A 10,844-nucleotide genomic window follows, 5' to 3' on the forward strand; every position below is an offset into this window, starting at 1 on the left:
ATTTTCTTGTAAACCTTCTATCCCCGGTCATCTTGCACTGAATGCATGACATACTGTATACACGTTTATAAGACCCAGCAATGAGTTGACGGTAAAATGTGTCCTCATATCAAGCAAGGCACTTTATCATTGGAGCAGTGCACTGACATTTTTATTCAGTCCAATAAATGGAAACTTGGCATACTGTATTGCACTGCGCACTCAGAACATGAGCCAAAGAGCATATCCTTCTCGACTGATGAAAAGATACCCTGACATTTGTCTGGATGAGTATTTGGGCTTACCGGAGGTTGACATAGATGTCAGCTGAGCGCACGCACAAGGTCGGTTTGAAGACGCAGGGCTGTCAAGATACAGAGATACTCGGACCCCGAAACGTCTGTGGTCTGACTAGATGGGTATTCTGCAGCAGTGGGATAAGTAGGCAGTAATGTTAACAACATGTTAATAACATATTTATGAACCGATATTGTATTGGTTTATACCATGCAGCCATGTGCATAAATGTTATGAACACGATGAACCCTTCAGTCTGTTGTGCGTCCCCCGTGTCCTTCCAATGTCTTATTGCTGTGCCAAGATAAACTGTCCGGCTTCTGCCATTTCTGCCCCTGTAAAGCCTTTTGACACAGGAAGACATTTACTAGACAGTAAGCAAGTGACCCACTGCTATTTCATGCAGTCCACTGGTCTCCAGCATCGGGGCAGCTTGCTGTGCACTCTGTGGAGGTTCATTGGTCTCTCTGTACCTGTGGCTGCCCAGTCAGGATATACAGGACTCTGATACACACACACACGCTAGTCCTGTATCCGTTTTCAATCATTTGACCTTGAGCATGCACAATCTCTGCCCTAAGAAATACTGTGTCAATCTACCACTGAGAATCCACACTAGCAGTTTTGTTTGAAGTCAGCGGTTAACTTCGGAATAAAACACAATGAATCACAACGTGTACAGTGACTATTCTTGGCCGCCCTCGAGTACCCTTTAAGCCAGTTAATCAATTTCAATCAAACACTGTTGATTTCATTATGCTACTTTTACACAGTCTTCCATTGTTGTATTTTTAAAGCAGAAATGTACTGTAGGTAAAATGAGTCATGGGGTGTTTCAGTGAACATTGGGATAACAGAAGCCTTTACTGACCCTTTTACTCTCTTTGGGGTTGCTTGGACAAAACACAAATGTTTTTGGTGTCGCACTGAATTAATTGCTGAGGCTGAATTCAATTTAATTCCCTGACTCGAGTATTTGTGTTGGGTTAGCAGTTTGTGTATGAAGTGAACAAACAAACATGGCTGACGTTGTTTTCCTCCCAAAGAAGATTAATGACAAGAAATAAAAAAAGGATTTCGATTCAGCATTGTCAGGGGTGGATGTTCTCACACATAACTAGTTTGAATCCTTAGTATCACTGCCCATGTCTAGTTATGAGTTACTAGTTATTCCAGTCCAGGTGTTCACAACAAAGATGATTTATTCTGATGGGAATGTTTGATAGAATCCAATGTGATTCATGCGGAATAATGTCAGTGTGTGGGAGGCTAAAGCAAGTGTCATGAAGTCACTGAGACAGAGACTCGATGTTTTTAGCATTGCCCTCTTCGGTGTCTCTGCCTCTCTCAAAAGGTGGTTGCCTCAGAATGATTGCTTCAGGCGGTCTGTTGGAACAGTAGAGGGCGGCAGCAGAATCTGTGTCATAGCACAGCAAAAGAAATGGCAACGATGGAGCCAAAGAAACGTGAGAAGAATAGACAATGAGATTTGAACAGTAAAGTTCATATGAAAAGGTTAGACTTAATATTGAATGACTTGACAGCGCTGAGGGGAATCTGTTTTGATTGGGTCCCCTCTTCCTTTAGACAGTATTTCCAGACCGCACGAAGACATCTCCAGTTTCATCTCCATTGTGATTGTTTATTAACAAACCCAGACAGACTATTTCATGATTTCCCATTGTGATAAAGCAGATCTCTGTGTCCTCACTGGCAGTGACACAGCTCTTTGGCACCCATTACGCTTCTAAGTTTGAGGATTTAATATGAATGAATTATTAATTACCATAATTCAATCATCTCAATCTGATTGTTCTAAACTCCCGTCTGTGTTGCCAAGGCAGTTATTGAACCATCCAGCATGCAATCAACTGGCTTTGAACAGTCTGATGGGCAAATTCATTTATCAGATTTCCCCTAGGTAGAGGATTGGGTTTTGAAGCTGTGAGTGAAGAGTTATTAAGCTCTGATGCTGTGTACTCTAGCACAGAGAGGGGAAATCCCAAACAAGGTCCAACACCCTTTTAAATGTTTTTGTTGTTGTTGAAGTGCACAGTTCATGTGTGTACTGTTCTTCAGTCATTCAGTTAAAAACTGTTTAAGTTCTATTTTCTGTATTTGAGAGGAGGGTCACAAAGTAGGTGTGGTCAGTTGATGTGTGGATTTTGTAAACGTACAATAATGTATTGCTTTAGCATATTTCATTGTTATGTTGTTGGTATTCAGCACAAAATCAATACAAGCATTTAATATGGCAACCGCCCAAATGCCAACTGAGAGAAAGGTATCAAGCCAATGTTTCTTTTTCAAACCAAGTGGAGTATAATGTAGATCAATGTGTATCCTTTCTTAGTACCCCTCCCAGCCACTAGAAGGCATTAAGCTGATTGCATCCCAAATAGAGGAGCATTATAAGTCTCTCTGCTACAAATTGTAATTTTTGACTTGAAATATATTCTACCACACAATACCATTTACAAATTCAAATCAGCCCCAAAAAAAATACTGTCCACAAGTTAGCTAAGATTTTTTCTTCTTTCTTGATGATTTATTCTTACATTTTAAATTTTGTACCATTAGTCCATTGGTTTTGAATGTTAACCTGAACATTGGTGCCTGTTTCACATCACCTATTCTGCATTACAATTACACTAAAGTGTACACGGACAGATAACACAAAAATGGTTCCATTAACATCAAATTATATTTGCTTTTAATTTGTCTCTACACTAATTGCTGATTCTAATGTGACAGTTAACTAATTGAGTATAATTACTGCTTCACTGATCTTTAGTGCTTGATTGACATTTAAATATGTCTTGTGAACAGACCTCCAATTAGAAATGCATGCAAAAATGATAATAAGGGCCTTGAGATTTAATCAAGAACATAATCAAGGAAGAATAAAGATGTAAAAGTCTAAAACCATTTAAATGAACCGCATGTACCCCATCTCTGTTCCTGGAATGGCTGACAATGAGATGTTCTCAGTGTCTGACTTAACCCATGCTAGAATTAGAACTACTAACATTTTCAATAATCACTTATGTTCAACATCCCCTCACTGGGAGATGATCAATGACTTCTTCGCCCGCTTGTGGGACACCAGGCTTTGATTCTGCAGCACCTCTGAAGTCTAATTCTCGGGGAAATCTCAAATCATATTGATCCGTTCAGTCCTGCAGAGAGGAGAGCCTCTGCAGGCTTTCACCTTGCAGATTGGTTGTTAACAGCACAGAGCCTGCAGAGTGAGATGACCCCCACACCCATAGAGCCCCCCCCCATCTCATCAGCCCACAGTAATCTTCTCCACACAGCGGGCAGAGGGGCCCCCTTTTGTTAGCAGCTCAATGATGGCCCTCCTCCTCCAGGGATAGAATGGGCCCGATGGACGCTCTTACCTATAGGCTTCTCTGAAACTGTCCAACAGCAACATTTTGTGGAGGGAGGAACAATAAAGCGGTAGGAATGGCCCCATGGTAATAACCTATATGATCCACACGTTTATTTGTACTTTGAAACATTTTAGAGCATAGTCAACCTTTTTGTCTCCATTTCTGAAGCCATATTCTCCTGTGTTAGACAGGTTTCACTTTTTTGTAGTGCCAAGGTTCCCCGTTTTCTCTCCGCCAGCTGGTCAAGGGTCTCCTGCTGCCGCTAGGGCCCCCAGCTCACTTCCTACTTTCTCTAGCACCTGTTCCTTTTTGGCAAGCTAGTGTAGGATCCTGAGAGCTTGGAGACCAGCCATCTGCTCCCCAACTCTGCACCATTTCACCCTCGATCCCAGGAGTCTTTGCATCCCGATTTATTGCAGCATTGAAACCTAGCTCGAGCTGTAATGGATTGGCTCACAAATCCCAGAGTGAAAGCAGAAAGGATGGTCTGTGTGTATGCAATAACTCTACCATTTTATGCTAACCCAAACATTACATCTACTTGACCCTGAAGCTTATTGTGTATTTGTACATTTACTAATGTGCACAGTATATAGGCTATTGATTCAGCAAGACTTAACTCTACATAGGCTTCTAAATAGGCAACAGACTATTCCTTGACTCTGGCCATCGAAATACTGTAGAACTACGCTTCTGATCCAACATTTTCTACACTTTTCTATATGCACTATTTGTAGGCTACATCGCTTTGTATAAAGGTCTGCATAAATTCAAGCATACAATATCATGTAAATGGTCCTACTTGTCCATAAAAGAAAGAGCCATAAAGTTTACACTTTCTAAATAGGCTACTGTTACATGTATACACAACCATGCTGTAGTTCGTAATATGGTCAATTATTTTAGTGTTACAGAATTGTTACAGGACTGCAACTATACTACAACTCCCATGGCTACAGTGTTTTCACTCGTGCGCAGTGGCCACGAAGGCAGCCGAGGCGCGCGGATATCCCGTTTTGTAAAATGGCGGTGTGAGTGAGCCCATTTAAAATTGACCAAACTGACGCCTAAGCCGGCTTTTGTTCAAAGTTAGCGAACGTTCCGAATCATTTAACACTAAAGGGGTACTCATCGAACACGTCATTCAAGAAAAGGTATGTCTGTGTATATTAAATGACAATGTGTATTAGTAAACTGCCTGACGGTGCGACGCTAGCGAACATTAGCTAGCCTACTAGCTTAGCTCGAAAAGCAGAATTTCCATTCAAGTCGATGGTGTGTTAATTAGCTGGCGTTGGCTAGGCTAGCTAGCATGCTAGCTAGGTAACCATGCAGTTAGCTTAGTGGAGTCAATACGTCCTGATCATATGGTCGTGGTGTAAAGTTACACTGCATTTAGGTTTGGCAGATCATTCTGGACGTGGTCTCATGACTGTCTACCTTCGCTAGTAGTAGCTTCACTGGGCAAGTCATCGTGTGCTTGCTAACTAGCGGATTCTACGGTTTCGTTTGAGTGTAACGTAGCCAACTAGCTAGTACTGTACGGTAATCGGTTAGTAATAAGACAAGTTTAGCGAGCTACTGCAGCACCACCATCTTATATATATTTTTTGCCGTTAGCTGTCAATTTTAAAGGGACGCGATCCATAAGAATGTAAAGTCATCTAGGTTATTACAAGGTAACAAGCTAGCTGGCTAGAAACAAATTGACCACACGTTACCCGGACAGGTGCACCTCAAACTTACTGGTTCCCGGTTACTTTTGTGGTCCTGTCTAGAGGGCAGGCGACTTGACTTAAACTAGCTGGGCTGTTGCTCCGCTATGCAGCGTAAGTAGTGTTCTGTATTACTGTCTGTTGAGTATCATAGTTAGAGCTAGTGACAACTATGTCATGAGTCTTGGTCATTTGCTCTATGCGAGGACGTTTCAATTTTTTTTATCTTAATCGCAATTACACAAACGATAGGTAGACATAGGCCTGTGTCAGACCATTCTTTTTGTTCAGCAGGTTAGTGCCAGTGTACAACTAGGCAACCAATAGTGTGATTGTAAACAAACAATACATACATAGTCTTGTTATTTTTTAATTGTTAATGTTGCTAATTTGTTGTATTTTATTTACAGAGACGGTAGTTGTGATGGCAAAGAGGATCGCTGACAAGGAGCTCACGGACAGGAACTGGGATCAGGAAGATGAGGGGGAAGAGGTGTGACCACTAAGTTGTAGATATCCCGTTTATGAAACGTGTGGTTGCCACGACGACTTCTGTCCCGACCTGTAGACGAACAAACATTGTTTGGCTTTGCTCACCACCACACAAATGGATGAGACGCGCTAGGATGAGGTCACTGTGATAATCTGATAATACGCGATTGCGTCCACAAGTGGAAGGAAAAAAAACCAGGTTTGTAAAGGATGCGTAGCTAACGGTGACTTTCATCCATCAGGCGGGGACTTTCTCAGTGGCGAGCGAGGACGTGCTGAAGAACAGGCCGATCAAGAAGGCCAAGCGTCGAACTGCCGGCACAGAGGTAACACCCCAGGAACCACCCACACGCATGCTGGCAGAGGGCTAGCCTCGCGGCAGCCAAACCTCCAAAGAGGAGTGCATGCCTTTTACCTCCGCTCAGCACCCTGCCGTGCACCGCACACTGTACATTATTCACGCGCTTCCTGTTTGTCCCAGGGTGACGGCGGGGGATCCTTCAAAGGGTTTAAAGGGTTCTCCCTGGCCCCGACGTCGGCAGCCGGAGGTGGGACCACAGGGTTTTCCGGCTTCGGGAACGGGGCCGGTTTCAAGGGCCTCAGCGGTCTGACTAACGGGAACACCGCAGCCCCCAGCTTTGGGGGCTTCGCCTCGCCGGCTGCCAGCACGGCCACACCTGGTGAGGGTCCCGACCGGGGGCTGAAACAGCACTGCTTTAGTGTCGCGGAATGGGAACGTTCTAAAACATGTATAGGGCTATTAATTGATTTAAAATGGTACTTCTGGACTATGCTTGATTTGTGTATTATGAACTAGTCTGTCCCATATTATTATTATTTATATAACAGAATATCGCACTCGGAAGGTATTGTACTCTCATAAAATGAACATTCTGTTAAATGTCAGCCACTACTGGTCCACTGTTGATATGTAATTGAGTTGAAAATTCTTCCATTGTTGTGGACTGGGGTTTGACATTTGAGGCTAATGGAGCTGAATCAGCAGGGTGCTGTATGTGTGTAGTGTGTGTGTGTGTGTGTGTACGTGTGTGACTGCGTGTCTTTGTGCAGCTCCTCGTCCTCTCTGCTCAGTGCTTCAGGGCAGAATGGCAGGGCTGCAGTGTTCCGCTCAGTCGGGGGACCGCCGTTTGCCTCGGTGGGGGGAGGGGTGCTGTCACGCTTGCCTAGGCAGACACAGCGCGGCTAGCTCCCCTCCTCCTCCTCCTCCGCCATTCAAACACGGGGCACCTCAGAGGTATGTCTAGATCTGTGTGATGTAGGACTCACCCCCCCCCCCCTCCCTGTCTGTTCCCCCCCCCCCCCCCCCCCCCCCCCTTTTCTTCATCTCAGGTTTATTAACATTCAACGGCCCCGCCTCCACCAAGCCTGCATCGGGTGACATCACAGGCAAGCAGACCAACGGCTCCGCCCCCAGCTTGGCTCAGAGCTCAGGCTCCAGCAGCCGCAGCAGCAGCAACAAGGAGTACAGCCGGCAGCTCACAGCGCTCAACTGCTCCGTGCGGGACTGGATCACCAAGCACGTGAACGACAACCCCTTGTGCGACCTCAACCCCATCTTCCGGGACTATGAGCGGCACCTGGCCAGCATCGAGAAGAAGTACGGGGGAGGAGGAGGAGCAGCGGAGGGGGGCTCAGAGAGCAAGGCGCCAGGGGAGAAGCAGGGGGGGCTCCTGCCAGCCGGCGCCAGCGCCTTCCCCTCCTCCGGCAGCACGCTAGCCTCCACGCCAGCCTCCACGCCGGCCCAAGCTTTGTTCTCCTTTGGCAAGGACAAGCCGGAGAGCGCCGCCCCCCCGGAGAAGAGCTCCCCCGCCGTCCCCGCCGGCATCACGTTTAACTTCGGGCAGAAGGTGGACAGCTCGGTGCTGGGGTCCTTGGGGTCCGGCGGGGCTCCCCCCAGCTTCTCCTTCTCCTCCACCACCTCCTCCTCCACCTCCAGCCCGGGCTCCCTGTTTGGGGCTTCCAGCAGCCTGGCTGCCCCTGCCCCATTCTCCTTCAGCGGGGCAAAGGTTGAACCTGTCCAGCCTACAGGTACCGTATTGAGAAATTCTCTTTTATTTAGAAATATATATCATGCACTAAAGCAGTCTTCTCATTGACTAGACCTTGACTTTAGAATCAGGAGTTTTACTGTTTAGTTCTCTTAAAACAACCTCTTGATGTTTTGGCTGTTAGAGCTTGAAGTGCTTCATTTTTGAGCCCCTTTGTGAATGCGTTCTGATTTAAAAATTGTCCTTAATTTGATGCAGTATAAAGAATTGTGGCTCATCCTTGAAATGTTAAACATGTTCCATATTAATGCAGCGACTTATAGAACCATTATCTTCCTAGTGCCCACATTTTAATCCATTACATGGGCTCGTACTACAGTTGTACGTGCATGAATACATTGGAGAATGGCAGAGTAAATTGGATAAGATTATTCGATGGCAGGGTTGTTTTTTTTCAAGCCGAATTAATGCATGGAAAAAAAGGAAAAAAAAGAATGAAATGGGGTCCCTATCCAGATGATAACATTTGAAGTCCCTGTGAGGGAAGGGTTAGAGCTACCTTGAAGGCTGTCTCACTGTCCTGCTGTGTGTGTCGCGTAACCCCCGGCGTCCTCCTGATCCTTCTAGAAGACAACGCGGACGAGGAGTCCGACGAGCCGCCCAAGCCCGAGGTCCGCGAGATCAAAGAGAAAGACGCCTTCTATTCCAAAAAGTAGGTCCCTGTTCCTGGGAACGCTTCACTTCCTGCCGGGATGTCCTGACCCAATCAGTCGCAGTGGTCGGGCTGTCAGTCTACGTCCCCCTTTTCCGTGCATGTTACGGAAATGCAGTGTGACTCTGCAGCACAGTACAGTCATGAAATGGTGTAACCGTTTGCACTAAATGTAACTTTTAAATGCAGCCAAAACATGTACATTCCACCATTATTTCAGATAGTATTGCACTTCCAATTACCAATGCTGTTGGAGGGCAAAAAAAAAAAATCTGTGCTATTTGTTCTTTGAGTAATCTTTGACGACATCACTATAAAACCATAAAATCTAACAGGGCAGTGACTGAATGACCCGGCCCCCCGTGAAATGAATGGCCATTATTCCAGGATGTTGGCTGACATGTTGCCCTTTTTGCCCCGTCAGGTGCAAACTGTTCTACAAGAAGGAGACCGAGTTCAAGGAGAAGGGCGTGGGCACGCTGCACCTCAAACAGGCATCCGAGGGCAAGACCCAGCTGCTGGTGCGAGCCGACACCAACCTGGGTAAGGCTACCGAGCTAGCATGCTACCGAGCTAGCATGCTACCGAGCTAGCATGCTACCGAGCTAGCATGCTACCGAGCTAGCAGGCTACCGAGCTAGCCCGGCTGGGCTCCCTCCTGCTGGCTGCTGGTGAAAAGCCCCGAGGCTGGCCCAGGAGAGTCCTTGTTCTCCTGTGGGCTTGGTGCAGCCGAAACGTGACTGCCTTACTGAGCAGCCTGGCCTTGTGTCCACCTAGTGGCCCGACTTGGTATTACTGGGAAACGCATTATATGCAGTGTCATTCCCATACAGTGCGGTTGGAATTGCGAGGCTGACATTATATTTTGGTTGTGTTAACACTGAGTTTGTTGTGGATTGATTACCTTGATTTGTGTTTGTGTGTGAGGGTTCCCTCGATGACAGCTCGTTTTTTTCCCCCCCCCTCCTGCTTGTCAACAGGTAACATCCTGCTGAACATCATGGTGCAGGCCTCCATGCCCTGCTCCAGAATGGGGAAGAACAACGTGATGGTGGTGTGTGTTCCCAACCCGCCCGTGGACGACAAGAACGCCAGCAGCCCCGTGCCCATGCTCATCAGAGTGAAGACCACAGAGGACGCAGACGAACTGCTCCAGATCCTCCAGGAGAAGAAGGCCTGAGCCGCCCCGCCCCACCCCCAGGACTTCATCAGCCCCGAGCCCCCACCATCTCCACCACCCAGGCCATGGTGTTTCAGCCCCTTCCCCCACTCCTCCTGTCCCCCCTTTCGCCCCCCAAAATCCCCCGTCCCCCCTTGCTGTGGCCAGGGCACGGCCGGTGAGGCCTCATATTTGTACTCATGGCGGTTTTATCTTCACACACACTTGTACTAGACTTACACACACACACACACACACACACACACACACACACGCCCATGGAAATCAACAGTTTTATGTGCATGGATGTACAGAACAAATTCAGTTTGTAAGTTAGAGAATTTTTTTTTCTTTTCATCATACTGTGAAGTGGGTCCTGCTTCAATGCGAGAAGTTGTGTGAAGCGTATTTTAAGTAAAAGAGAAAATTAAAACGTGATTCCGGTCACAGAAATACAGTTTTGGAAAGTAGATTTCACTGTTCTGGGCTCGGGAACATTCCAGAGAGTTTGTGTGCTGCTGCTGTTGCTAGTAAGATGGGAGACGAGCTGAACAAAATGGTTTTGATGTTTTGGTTCTTGCCTGCTGTTTGGATTAGTATTGTCAAGGGGGGGGGATTTTGCAAGTATGAATTATCGTGTGTTCAGAATGAATGTTTTTCTACGGGCCATGTCCGATTCTTCTGAAGGACACGTGACAAATATACATTTAGTCATTTTAGCAGACGCTCTTATATAGCAATGCGCCGTGTCGATGAGGGCAAAAACGGCTTCTCACCTTGTTTTGGAGACAAACCCCTTCATCCAAGTACAGTAACTAAATCGATGTGGAGGCGGTTTACTAATCATCCACTCATTTAGGTCCAAAGTTGAGTCACTTTGGAAAAACAGTGGGGGAGAGTAGACCAAGATTCTCCTGTTTATACTCCCCTCGTGTGTCCGTGTGTACCGAATGTGTCGAGACGTTTTTGCTCTGTAACTATTTATTGTTGAAACAAAACCGTGTGCCCTAATGGGAGTTGTGGAGGTGAACCCGTTGTCTAGAGGAAGTGAACGAACCCCCTTCCAGCTCTCTCCCCCCCCCCCCC

The 10,844-nt window shown here is 46.4% G+C and overlaps 1 protein-coding gene across 3 annotated transcripts; it reads left to right on the forward strand.

Annotated features, from left to right (window-relative positions):
• Positions 1-4,705: 4,705 nt before the first annotated feature.
• nup50 (nucleoporin 50) lies at positions 4,706-10,215 on the forward strand. Of its 3 annotated transcripts, none has more exons than XM_067254334.1 (8): positions 4,706-4,825; positions 5,797-5,879; positions 6,121-6,204; positions 6,360-6,558; positions 7,229-7,927; positions 8,515-8,599; positions 9,024-9,142; positions 9,580-10,215. In XM_067254334.1, the coding sequence occupies exons 2-8, from the start codon at positions 5,811-5,813 to the stop codon at positions 9,777-9,779; spliced, it is 1,455 nt and encodes a 484-aa protein (XP_067110435.1). In that variant the 5' UTR covers positions 4,706-4,825; positions 5,797-5,810; the 3' UTR covers positions 9,780-10,215. The 3 variants fall into 3 exon arrangements, with proteins under 3 accessions (XP_067110435.1, XP_067110433.1, XP_067110436.1); XM_067254332.1 differs by lacking the exon at positions 4,706-4,825 and adding an exon at positions 5,178-5,500; XM_067254335.1 differs by lacking the exon at positions 4,706-4,825 and adding an exon at positions 5,344-5,350.
• Positions 10,216-10,844: the final 629 nt, after the last annotated feature.

This window comes from Osmerus mordax, chromosome 17, assembly GCF_038355195.1.
Source record: "Osmerus mordax isolate fOsmMor3 chromosome 17, fOsmMor3.pri, whole genome shotgun sequence".
Lineage (NCBI taxonomy): Eukaryota > Metazoa > Chordata > Actinopteri > Osmeriformes > Osmeridae > Osmerus > Osmerus mordax.